Source organism: Lichenostomus cassidix, chromosome 2 (genome assembly GCF_008360975.1).
Source record: "Lichenostomus cassidix isolate B80296 chromosome 2, HeHo_3.0, whole genome shotgun sequence".
Taxonomy (NCBI): domain Eukaryota; kingdom Metazoa; phylum Chordata; class Aves; order Passeriformes; family Meliphagidae; genus Lichenostomus; species Lichenostomus cassidix.
In genome coordinates this window covers 18,041,753-18,055,799 of record NC_139482.1, presented here as the reverse complement: position 1 = coordinate 18,055,799, position 14,047 = coordinate 18,041,753, and the positions used below count along the sequence as shown (strand labels likewise).

Sequence of the window (14,047 nt, the reverse complement as noted above, 5' to 3'; positions counted from 1 at the left end):
ACATACTTACATAGCAGATATTCAGTTCGTGTTTATTCACAGTCTTTACATATTCATGACCTATTCCAGACAAAACTCTGTAACTCTTGGTTTAATGCTTACTACTTGTGGCATTTGTCTCAGTCATAAAAACTACTTTTTCTCAATCCAATGCTAGGAGAAATTAATTTCTTCATTATGTATTTACAAATACAATTTGTTCTTTGATGTATATTTGCCACAACATTGAAGTCACCAACTTGAAATGCTAGTTAAAGAACATATCATCATCATCATCTTATAATTTTATTCTCCCTTAAGAAAACCAGAGAACTAAAAAGCCTTGCATGTTTAATACTGCAGATTAAATTAGATTTCTGACCCTAATGGTTTGATATTCACAGCTCAAAAGCAGACAAGCCTTATTCTAGATTTAAATATGTGGGTCATCCTCTCCAAGGAAAACTCAATAATTAAAAATAATATTTTTTTAGAATCACATTTATACTCTCCTTAAAGCTATTCAAGTCCTAAGTAAAGTCCTTAGAGGCTTAAATACTCAAGACAGAAGCCTAAAAAGAAGGTTATTGCCTGCATTTAAGGAAAGATGACTCAAGGAGTACATAAAAGTAAATAAATTTATTGTTTCTAAACAAAATAAAAAGCATACCAACTGGATAGAAATATGCTAAATACACTAATTGCCTAGAAATAGATTGCTCTGGTTCAACAGTCACATAAAGCAACAAACAAATTAGCCATAAAACCAACAAAAACATTGGCTGTCAGTTATAATGCTTGAAAAATTAAAGTCTTTCTGATTTTCTTTTGTTCATTAGGCTGACTGACTTGGTGGCTAGCAAAAAGGAAAAGAAGGAAGAATAGAATCACTGATATGTAATTACATAAACATTTTAGAATAGCCAAGGTGCCCTGCTATTTTGTTGGTATATCAAATCCTGTTCCCTACATCATCAACATAATGTGTAACAAAAGGATGCCTTCTCCACACTCTCCCTGGGTGCCAGGGAAGGTCATGGAGCATGTCATCTTGAGAGCCATCCCATATGCAGGACAACCAGGGAATCAGGACCAGCCAGCACAAGTTTATGAAAGGCAGGTCCTGCTTGACTGACCTGATCTCCTTTTCTATAGGGTGACCCACTTAGTGGATGAATGAAAGGCTCTAGATGTGTCTACCTGGACTTCAGTAAAGCCTCTGACACCATTTCCCACAGCATCTCCTGCAGAAACTGGCTGCTCATGGCTTGGCCAGGTATGCACTTCGCTGGGCGACAACCTGGATGGAAGGCTGAGCCCAGAGTGATGGAATTGCATCCATCTGTCTCTGGTCACCACTGGAGCTCCCCAGGGCTCAGTGTTGGGCCCAGGTCTGTTTAATATCTTTATCAATGATCCAGATGAGGGGATCAAGGGCACCCCCAGTCAGTCTGCAGACACACTGAGTTGGGTGGGAGTGTTGATCTGCTGGAGGGCAGGAAGGCTCTGCAGGGGGATCTGGACAGTCTGCATTGATGGGGAGAGGCCAGAGCTCTGAGGTTCAACAAGGTCAAGTCACAACAACCCCTGCAGTGCTACAGGCTGGGGACAGAGCGGCTGGAAAGATGCAAGTTGGAAAAGGACCTGGAAGTGCTGGTCAACAGCAGCTGAACATGAGCCAGCGAGTGCCCAGGTGGCCAAGAGGCCAATGACATCCTGGCCTGGCTCAGCAATAGTGTGGCCAGCAGGGTCAGGGCAGTGATTGTTTCCCTGTGCTTGGCACTGGTGGGGCCACACCTTGAATCCTGGGTTCAGCTCTGGGTCTCTCATTACAAGGACACTGAGGTGCTGGAGAGAGTCCAGAGAAGGGCAGTGGAGCTGGTGAAAGGTCTGGAGCACGAGTCTGATGGAGAGCAGCTGAGGGAGCTGTGGGTGTTTAGCCTGCAGAAAAGAAGGCTCAGGCTAGATCTTACCACTCTCTACAATGACCCAAAAGAAGTTGTAGTGAGCTGAGTGTCAGTCTCTTTTCCCAGGTAACAAGCAATAGGAGAAAATGGCCTCAAATTGCACCAGAGGAGTTTTAGTTGGATACTAGGAAAAATTTCTTCACTAAAAGAGTGGTCAAGTATTGGAACAGGCTGTCCAGGAAAGCGGTGGAATCACTGTTGTTGAAAGTGTTAAAAAGGCACACAGATGTGGCACTTAGACGTGGCTCAGTGGTGAACATGGTGGTACTGAGTCAACAGCTGGACTCGATGATCTAGGGAGGTCTTTTCAAACCTAAATTATTCTATCATTCTAACTGCTATGAATATTTTATCACTAGAATTCTGTTGTACAGGAGAAAAATACATACATTGTTCCATACCTGTCCACCAACCTCAATCAGGAGCCAAAGAATATAGGTAGATTTAAACACTTATTTTTAAAAGCATGTGTTTAATTTCCCATTAATAGTAATAACACTAGTGTAAATTTGCCAACTGTAGGAGTAGCCTATGTGACATAGACCATAGAGTTTTTTTAACGTGCAAACCCCAATATTCTACTCAGGCTGAGTCTGCAATATTTGCAATGACATTGAGCATAAAAAACCACAGCAAAATCTGAACTCAACTCTTTCAATAACATTCTAATGCAGATTTTTTATTTAATTTTTTTTTTAATGATGCATCTTTTCAGTAACACTACATTTTTAAGAGTTTGGTAATAGAATAATGAGATTTTCACCCCAGGGTTACTGAATTCAGTATGTCCAGATCAACAACGACTCAACATCATCACTATTTGATGAGAATGTGGAGCTCAGGTTAAAATGTTTTAGGAGCTTAGACCAGCTCCAATGAATAGCTTCATAACTGACACTAACATGTATGGGTGCTGGCAGTCTCAATATAGAACCTTAAATTCACTGGGAACACAGAGAGATTTACTTTCTGGACCTACAGCAATCCTTCTGAGGCAGGGTTAAGGCCCACTAGCTGGACACTATGAGGAATCTTGGACTGCTAGCTGCTTACTTGTACCTGTCCCAAGAATAGAAGAGAATTAGAATCCAGACAAACTTTTCAAATAGCATATTTGCTTAATTGCTTAGAAAGAGAAAATAAATTATTTCAAAACTAGATGACCTCAGGCTGCACACCAGAACAGAATAACCCTTCCCCTCAAAGACCAATTTATTAAAACATCTGGTTTACACAGCACCTTAATCCTGCTAAGATACAAACTGCTTGCTTAAGAAATTAACATTTTTTAAAAGCCTGGAAACTGTATTCAGGTAATCCATCATATGACATCTGATTAGAACAAGCACCACATTATTTGCTACTAAAGAAAAAAGCATACTCAGATTTCAAAGCAGCACAGATGTGGGAAGATCCAAGTCAGAAGAGAGCAGGTGGCAGGCTAGCTGGCAATTACAAAACGTACAAGGTTATAAAATGACTAAGACTTAATTGTCAAATCTATACATTTTTAAGCTAACAAAATATTAATTTAGCAGTTGTATGGCATTTTTCCTTTTAATGTTAGAAAGCAGAGAGATCTCTTCTGTACATTTGAAGTTACTTTCTATTGTTGTTCCACAGCTTTCAAATAAAACCTTTATGATTAAAAAGCTCACTCAGTTATCAATGTCCTATATCTGAAACACAGTGCTTTGATGGCCCAGGAAGAGAAAAATAATAACATGAACTGCATTTTAACCAGAAAAGAGTTCAGCATCAGAATGATCAGAGTCTACAGTTCAATAATTAAGAAAAAATGGTAACTGCCATGTTTCCAGCATGTACAATAAACTGTGTAAAAACAATGCTTATGTATACTTTTATTTCACAGTACTTTTAATTATCCTAATTTATAGGTAAAATGCATAGCAAATACAAGAGGTGTATTCTATCTAAGTTTCCCAAGCTCCATGCACAAAAATAGTTTTTACTACTCCTGCTTTAGTAAAATCAAGCCAGGTGCTCCTGCAATATCAAAAACACCCAAATGCCAAGAAGTGCCGCAGGATAACATGAAAAACAAAAATAATGAGAAACATCATTTTCTATCCATACATCTGGTCCAGCTGGAAGGGATCAGGCACTGTCTTTCTCCACCTTTATCTCCTCTTTACAGAGCAAGCAAATATCAAAAGGTCAAAAGTATTCACCAGTCATTGAGACAGAAGTTGGAACTCTACATTCAGAGACAAATGAGTCAAATAATGATATGAAATGAAGAGGAGATTCCAGTGGAGAAGATGAGGAATCTGTAAACCAAAAGGAATTATAATCCTGGTCCCACTGAAGATAAAGATAAATCTCCCAATGATTTCTTAAGGGCCAAGATGTTCATGCAACAATATTCTTCACATAAGCAATGAACTCTCATGGAAACAACATGTGTTACAAATCACATAAAATCAAATCAGAACAAAGAGTATGAGAGAAATCCCACTGAGAGAGAAATGATTCATCAATAGCATGATTCCAAAAACAGTGAATACATATAGTCTTGCATGAATATTTGCAGAAATGACGAACAAGATCAGATGTAACAAAATTAATCCTCTAATAAGTTCCTTTTCTTTCTTCCAGCTCCACATAATACATTGCTCAACAGGGAAGTAAAGGGTTAAATGGCTACTAACTAATGCAATAGTGGGTTAACAACATGCTCAGGCCACAAAATAATATACCTCCAAGGAAGTCCCATCCCTCTAAATTTCCCTTAATTCCTAACATGCATACACAGAACAAGTTTTCCAGTCACCTTCTAGTGACAGATAAAGAAAAAAAAAAAATCAAAAACTTGAGCTAAGTAAATTAAGCCACATATCTCAACAACCTGAAAGAATATCTTGCAGACCTTCACCCTTTCAGAAACACAGTACAAACATTCAGTGGTAAACCAAAAGAGTATTTGAAATTAACTTTTCTTTGCTTGCTTTGAAGCGTTTTGCTGATCAGCATGAGGAGGAGCTTTTAGCCGTTCCTCCCAGGCTCGTAGTCATATGCAGTTTGCATGAATAGTATAAACAGCACTGTATGAACATACAATTTAGTCCTAGGTAAGTATATGATTTCCTATATAAAAAAAAACAAAACAAAAAATTTTTCTAGAGTCCCATTAATTCATTTCCATACTCTCAAATATAACTGAGTCAGCTCACACTATTTCCAATAGATTGAGTTCAAGAACAGGATAGATGGAAAGACAATTTCATAGACAATCTAGATAACATGCTCTCGGTATGTGCCTCCCTCTACTTGTGTTCCTAAATCTGAATTTAAACATCCTGGCTGCAAAACAAGTTGAGTATTTCTTTCTCTCTGAACTTATGAAAGGTAGTAAGTCATAATAAATTATTATAATTTTACCTAAAACAAAACTGGAATGGACTGGAAAAACATTGTATCCTGTTATTTCCCCACAGCCTCCCTTTTTTGTGGTCTAAAACTCCAACTATTTAACCTTGCCTCATAAATATGGTTTTCTAAATTTATTTTTACTGTTGACCTAGTCTTTCTGTTAAGTATTCTTTTTTTTTTTTATTTTTTTGAAAAGCACAACTCTCAAAACTGTACAAAAAAGTTCTAAAGGTGGATGGATCACTGCTACACAGAAATGCAGAAAAATTACCTCTCAGTTCTGCAATACTGATAGTATCTATCTCCCAATAGCTTGCTTTATTATTTGATTTAATATCCAGTTCTAAGTAAAGAGTAACAGCATAGCAAGACTATTTCCTTATGGACATAAGCTCAGTGCATTCTCAAACTTGGGCAGAAGAACAATTTTACTATGCTATATATGCATGTTTTCATCCAGCTATGTAACCTTATGAAAAAAAAGTGGAAAACATTCCCCTTTCTCTTTCCCATGGTAGATCATTTCACAATGTCTAAGAAGGAAGCTGTTTTCTTCTCTACAGCCTGTTATCTACTTCAATACTTAAATCCTATGGAAACAGTAATCAAAAAGAATAAATCACAAGGAAAAAAAGAACTCAAAGTATTCAAAAAGAATAAATCAACCTAAGAACTGAACACAATCTAAACTTTATATCAAATTAGGCACTTTGCACAGTACAGCATCTCCAAAACACTAGTTCATGAATTATAGGTACGTCTAAAGTACAAATGTCAACAGTGCAGAGCAGTTGAAGAGCAATATTAAATTATTGTAAGCATCTACACTTGGGATACCATTAGCAGGGAAAGCAACTCCACTTCTTACTCCTCAAAGGATGACAAAGCAACATACTACTTTATCAAACTACTTTGATTCTATCACACAGATAACTGCTCTCAATGCTGGTTGGCTGTACATAGTCCACATCCTTGAGCTACCACTGAAGACAAAGAAAAAAATGGCTAGCAGGCTTCCTTATGAGTGAAGAATGACAATCCCAAGAAAAGGTTTGGTGGCAAAATGATTTATGAAAGAGTAACTTTTTCCTAAAACTAGCAGAACTGAGAGGTGAACATTACACACCACTTGTTTTCATGTCTGTGCAAGAGGTAGAAGAGGGATGCTGACCCAGTTCACATCTACAGTGTGCATGTGAAGAAAAATACGTATTTCTAAAACAGAGAATGTGTCAATGACAGTTAGGAACAACTCACTTGTGGTACAACCATTTTCCCAGTGAGCTTATTACAAACCATATGACACAGACCTTCTCCTATTACACACAAATGGCTCCTACAGCCTGTGACATAGTCTCCATTTCTTTGTACAATTTATGAATCTCTTTCCCTCCACTACTGTATTAAATGTTGATGTTGCACCATGACAGCATATTAGCTGTCAAGCAAAGGAAGCACAACTCATCGCAGTTTGTTCAGGTCAAACACTTTACCCAGACAGTATACCTACAAATTGCCTGCTTGTCCCTAAAAGGTTAACCCCTTTTGTAACAGAATACAATTTTAAAAATACTCCAGTTTATCAAAGTGATGAGATGCAATACTGAACATCCAGATGGAAGTGTAGAAAACCAAGTTAGTTTCACTGAGGACATCTGACAGGATGGACCTACAACTAGTTCTTCTAGCAGTGTCTCTGAAGAGATAACTTCTATATATTCTGTGAAGAGGTGCAAATTTATAGATGGAATAAGCCCAGTCCTATTCAATTTCTGCATTTTCACGGAAATTCGAAGAGACTCAATTTGTCTCAGAGGGGAAGATGAGTTTGGGGATCCAGATGATCAAGCATGCAACCAACCCATCTTGGCTTTAAACACACCCTTCTCATCTGTCTTCCAAGGAAGGCAGATTTTCAAGACAGCAGACTAACATACAACATTTATTCTCAGTTCCAACATGAAAATTACACATTTTCAAGCTAGTACAATTTATTAAATTTACCAGAACACAATCATACTAACTGCCACTAAGAACCCTTATCTCTGGGTAGAAAGAACCTTAACAATAGGCCTAAATTGAATTGTTAGAACTTTTCCATGCATCAGATAAGACGCACACAGTATGCAATCAGTTCCATAATCAAAAGATAATACATCTGCATATTAAGAAGCAAAGGTTTCTTCTTTTTCCTTTGCCTTTCTTTTAATAGACAAGAATCTATTCTTACAAGCAAAATGTTATTAACTGCAATTAAGAGAAAGAACCAAGCCTCATACAACTTGACAGCATTATGTTCTACTAATTTCTAGTGAACAAGAATAGTATTTATATTAGAAACCATAGAGAGCTTTCACATAGCTTAATCAATGACATCCTATTATAACAACATTTCCAGTATCATTACACAAATTACACTGAACATTGATATAATTTTTTCTGTTATGTCTCTGCCAGACAATTAATACTTCTCTACACTTTAATGGTAATGTAGAATATTGCAGTGGTATACACAAAATATTCTGTTTTCCTCAGAGGCAAGCAAATGAATCAACATTTAAAATACATAATAACATGAAAGGTTTTGAACCTACCTTCTTTTTCAGGGTTCTGTTCCTGCCTCCCAACCAATCATCCATCTGTTCCTCAATCTCTTCAATAGAAGCTCCATGATCATAAGATGGTATATACACACTTGATTCCAGAGCTGTGTATACAGGGAATTCTGATTTTGGTTTCTTGACTTTAGGTTTCTTCTCTTCTATACAAAAGCAAAAATGAAGAAAAAGTAATGCTACTAGAACTGCAGGGATGTATAATTCAGAAGCAGAATTAGCTCCTCAGCACTTAATCATATCTTAAAATTTCCACAGAGGAAGTGGCTTCAATTTCTTTGTTAAAAAGACAATCAGAGTTTTGCATAATAATTTTATTTTTATTAAAAGTAAATAGCAGTGCACCCACTTAGCCCTTCTTCCATCTGAACTATGCCTGAAAGGGCCAGATCAGTTAGCTCTTGTTACTGCCATACCACTTAGCAAAGATTAGTATGGGCAAAAGCACAGGAGGCTGTTAGAAGATTCTGAAAGTCCAGCTAGCTTCAGAGAAATTGGCAAAGGTAGAAAGGTGAATTTTAGACCATTCTGTATTACTTTATGGTCACCTCTGCTAAGTAGAAGCTTCTGAGTCAACAGATGGCTTCTCTATTCTCAGATTTCTCTGACCACAAATAGCTCTGTTCTAGCACTTAGACATTTAAGAAAATTTAAATATTGGACCTAATTTCTCACACTGATTATTGTTTTCTGCTTTCTCTGCCCTTTAAACGGTATTAAATAGGAGCAGCAAACTCATGGGATAGAAAGGAAGGACCACAATAACCTAAACCCCAGCAGATCAAAATGTATCCACTATATGAGACAATTTCAAAAGTAAGATTTGAAATGGAAAATTGAAAGATCTTTAGGAAAGACAAGAAGATGAGGAGCAGAAAGGGAAGCTTGAACACTCAGAAAGCACCCAGAAAACTGAGGTATGCCCAGTGGGACTCTTCTGTTTTTCCCTCTTGTTTTTCAAATATGTTGTATTCACAAGAAGTAAATGCCCCTAAACTGAAAGCTGATTTAATACTCCACTGCAACCAAGAGAGAAGTTCTACTCTTGACTTCACCTTTCCACGCTCCATTGCATGTCTTTGTGCTCCTCTCTCTTCTATTGTGTTTCTACAATCATCCAATCACTCAGCAAACTACTTCAATTTACTAAGCTAGTAGAAAATTACTCTTAACACTCAAACAAATAAAAAAATCTAAGTCATTTAAAGGTGGTGGGCAAGAAAAAGAACCACAATTGTGTGATCAGCTTATCTGCCTTTGTGACCATGCCCTAATACTTCAGAGGAGAAAAATCTAGTTTTGATGGAAATCTTAAAAAAATTCCTAAAGAGGAGAGAGGACTGTTCCCTACAGACTCTCATGCAGAATTTCCTTTCCTAAAAGTGTATGTGCAGAAACAGCACAGTGAAAAGACTCCGCAGATTTGATGAACTCCTAGGAAGTGAATATTTAAGAAAACAATGAGGGAGAGAAAACAGTTTCAAGTCCCAAATGAACAAAAAATCCACAAAGACGTTGAAAGTTAACAGAATGACTAATGATCTTTGCAAATTTTCACTGTTCAGAGTTTCACTGTACATTGTTCAGAGATCTGTTTTTGTAAAGATTCTTCTTCAACTTTACTTGTCAAATTTCAATAAATGAAATATGAAGTTAAAACTTGTATTTGGATTTTTTTTAGCATCCTCCTATAGAGACGTGTAGAAAATATAAGGAAATGACAGATACTCCTCAAAATTTAGTGAAAATCCAAAAGTGTTAATACCAGCATTTGCCTCGCTGTGCAGATGTTAGTAAAGACAACACACGTACAAATTTTTTTTGTCTATTTCAAAAGGTAATTTTTATAATAAAATCAGATATATTATATATTATCTCATTTTACTCCAAAACTGCCATGTATAACAGTTTCTGGAATCAGTTAAGACTTGTATGGGTAAGTGACAATGGCTTTACCAGCTCTTTACTGCAAACACATACTGGCAAAAATATTCTAGGAAGTTAAATGACAATTTTCACCACTGTGTTTCAATCCTTCAAAATAATCAAGCACACTGTGTGTGTTCACTTGGAATTACTTAACAGTGGAGATACACCACAACAGTTGGCTTTTCCTGTCTCTTGTATCCCATCAGCTACTGCTTAATAATTTTTTCCTCTCGAAATATGCAAATAGTTAAAGCCGGAATGCTTCTAACCAACATTTAAAAATTAAGAGCATAGCCTGAAATAGGTCATCTAGGCCCTTGCTGTAGTTTTGGAAGTAATCCTGTAACTATTTCCAGAGGACACTGTGCTCCACTTTAAAATGAGGTATCAAAGACAGTATCTAGGCTTTCTTCAGGCAGTTAAGTGACAGAGGAAGACTTAACATAGATAAGACATCCTGCTGTTTGCTGACTATCAAAGGAACAAGAAATCCCACCTAGAGAAGATGGCTGTACAACCTCAAACAAGCACTCAACCAGAATTAAAAAAAACTTATCTCTACTGTCTCCCATGCATATACAAAAAGATGAAGGAGTTCAGCATATCTCTTAATACCACAATGGCTGTCATATTGAATTAAAAAAAAATAGAATTGAAGTCCTAGCACCTTTGACATAGGGTTCCCAAAAACCCATCAAGAACAGTTTCACCTCAGAATTTTCAAAGCCACTTTTGAGAACAGGAGAGCACATAAAAGCAGTTTAATGGCAACATCTTAAAGGATTTTCGACAGAGGAAGTTCAGAAATTATGTTTAGATGTATGAAGACTCAACTTAAAGCAGCCAAGTACTGATGCTCTTTCAGGTGAATATGGAGAAAGCAAAACAGATCACTGGAACTATTTCACCCAAACAACAGAAGTCCACAGGAGATATCCAGGAAGAAAACCTCCCTCTTTCATGTTATCTTTTCACTATCAGGAATTCAACTGGCAGCCTAAAAGACATTTCTGACCTGACTGGGCACTTTGCCCTGAAGAGAATATGGATCAGGTTTTCTAAATAGCAGATGATGCCCAGACAGCTGAATCCTGTATCTGCTAAGGCTTGACAGCCAGGAAGTTGGTGCAGCTGCCACCACCCCAACCTAAAGTAAGGATGTGTTTGATCGTGCTGACAGTAGTGACAACTGCAGCTGTGATTCAGAGTTTTGAAACACAAGTATTCCCTTAAGTGCCATTTTCAAATGGTGCCCGTTTTAGGCTATCCAGTATAACAGAACAGGCTTTTAAAAGACATTTGTCCTCCAGTCTCAAATATTGTTTTAATATTGTTACACACAAACTATACTAAAATGCAGGAAGGACATACAGAAAAGATTTCCTAAGTTCCTCCGTTCTGTGACAGTGAGCTCAGTGTCTGCCAGAGACCCAGTCAGACCGCTGTGCCCTGTGCAGGCACCAAAATCCAGCAAACCTTCATTAAGGCCGGAATTGCTGATACTCGTACAACTAAACCAGGGGAGAGAAAACAATCTTGGTAAAAACAGAGCCTGACTTCAACAGGGTAAATGAAAAGCTTACTCTCATTACTATTTTCTGGGAACATTGTGTTCTTTAATTGCCTAATTATAGTGTAGTAACTTTTTTAGTTTATTAAATAGAATTAAAAAGACAGGCAACAGCAGCAAGTAAATGGAATCCAAGATCATAAGCACAATGGAAATTGTTTGATACCTACCAGTCCAATGTAAACTGATCAGTATTTTACATGATTCATAACTCTTAGAGTTCTAGTCCTTTTTAGCAGAAGGAATTTTATCATTTGCTAAATTCATACTGCAAAAATACTAAAGTTCCACAAGTATTTTCCACCTTTAGAACTATCAAGTTTGACTGTGTATTTAACAGCTTAAGAGTTAAAAAAAGAGATATGGGGCTACATCCCCTATGTTTGAACAGCATATGAATACACCTATCCCTGGGACATCCAGACTTTAACAGATAACAATTAGCTAATTCTCCTAAAGTACAGAATTTTATGTTTTAAAGGCCTCCAATACTATTCTTCTAGTGGCTATACATTTTACTAGTTTATGGTGCCATGATCTGGGTTTTGAAGTCTGATGAATTACTTGCACATAATCAGATACTTTGATCTTCCTCGTTAGTTCTTCCACCTTGTTACTACATTAATTTTATCAGTGGCAGAATTAATAGTATCTGGCTAATGGTTATTTGCTTTAAGATACATCAGCTGTCACATAAGGAATCAGCTAGACTTTTTGGATCAAGTGCCATGTAATAAAACAGCGATGCTTCATCCATATCAAGTATCAGAGGTCCTGTATTCCAAAGTTTTCAGAAAAAAATTATATTGATTTTACATGTTAGCTAATGTAAATATAAAGAACTCAGAGAATTTTTCCACAGAAAATTCTTCATAGAGAAAGAAATAAAACCAAAACTAAGCACTGAACTTCTGCAAAGAAATAATGACACATCAAGTTGTAGCTGCCTCTCTCTGCAAGGCTTCTAAGCTTCAAGCATGAACAACAATTCACAGAAAATACAGTAAAAAAAAAAAAAGACAGTGATATCTTGAAAATCAAAGGGACAAACTGCCTGATACCTCATGCATTAGTAAGCAAGAAATATGACCACACAAAAAGGTAGACAGTAACATGTTTTTGGCAAATCAGTAAGATATTGCAGAGATCTCTTTTCACAACACAGTTCACTTACCTATGTAACTATGAAAGACAACCAAAGCATTAAAATTTGTTGAAAACATGACAAGAGAAAAATTCACTTACACATACAGTAACACAGTCAGACAGAACACAAAGAACCCAGAAGTCTGGAAAAAAATTGTACTTAGGTTTTGACCTAAGTCTAATTGAAAAAAATGGAGCAAATTATGTTCAATATCAATGCAAATACGGGGCAAACACACTATGCTTTAAAAAGGTAGACATTTCTACACTCAAAGTCAATGGGATTATATGAATATATCAGGAATTAGAGACAGATATATACATCTGCTGTGCCAGGATGTACAAGTCAATTCTTGAGCAAACTGACTAAAGACATGCCCAAGGATGAATGCATCCCCAGCTACAAAAACCTTCTCACAAGCTGTAGCTTTTGACGTCTTTCATCTTTTTTTCTGAGTATCTACCCTTCCCAAAACGTCCAATTCCCCCAAAATACAAAAGGGTTAGAAACAAGGCTCTGATATTTGAGGCTAATTTGCCTTCCAACAAACATATAATGAAGCATGCATGCCTCTCTCAAATGAGCCTCATGCACTGAATGTTTGTGGAATATTTTCTATAAAGTCTGAAGCAAGTTTTGTGAGGAGAAGTATCATACAAGCCTAGTTGAAACAACTGGGAAAAATACAGAAGCTTGAAAGTTCAAAATCCTTTCAGGAGGCCTGCCAAAACAATCAGTGAAATGGATGATACATAGTTTGCCATAATTAGGCTTCAGAGGTAACAATTAAGTGATCAGAACATTCACACCCACACCAACCAAAAAAGCATGCATTGCATAAATTAATTTTCTCTGAACCTGTCAGCAAATCATTACTGAGCAGCCATGTCAACACTGCATTTTGGCAGGGATTAATACTAAACATAATTACCCAAGATATTTATCAATTATTTGGAAGTAAAAGGAAAGCCACCTTCAGTACAGTGCTAGATTCCACAAATTTGGTCAAAATGGTTTACAGTGAAGGGGAAAGCACAGGAAGAAGTAGGAACAAGGACTGGCCTACTGGTAGTCTGGGACGAATCAAATCAAAAGCATTTTTGAAAATTACACAGTTAAGGGCCTTAAGCCATACCTACATCTAGGAAGCACTTTGTGCAAGGAATCTTTGATATCAGGGCTTGCAGTTATGGTGGACAAGCAGTCTGAAATGAGCTATCAAAGCAATGGGAACTAATGTAATCTGTGATTCTGTAATAACCACAGAAGAAACATGATTTTATAATGAGAAGATGACAAACTTTAGAATACTATATACAAACTCAAGTCCCAATACTTATAGCTACATTGCAAAACTAAATTGAGTACAGAAGATCCGCAGAAATTAAGGGCTCAAGAAAGGCTTTATAGTAAAACCTATAGACAAATAAAATTACTTTTAGGCACA

The 14,047-nt window shown here is 36.9% G+C and overlaps 1 protein-coding gene across 1 annotated transcript in view; it reads right to left on the bottom strand.

Annotated features, from left to right (window-relative positions):
- The window catches only part of DNAJC1 (DnaJ heat shock protein family (Hsp40) member C1), a 108,199-nt gene that overhangs the window by 33,678 nt on the left and 60,474 nt on the right, over positions 1-14,047 (bottom strand). The window contains exon 8 of the mRNA XM_085050544.1: positions 7,934-8,100. Within this exon, the coding sequence (XP_084906670.1) occupies positions 7,934-8,100 (167 nt within the window). The remainder of the gene's footprint in view (positions 1-7,933; positions 8,101-14,047) is intronic.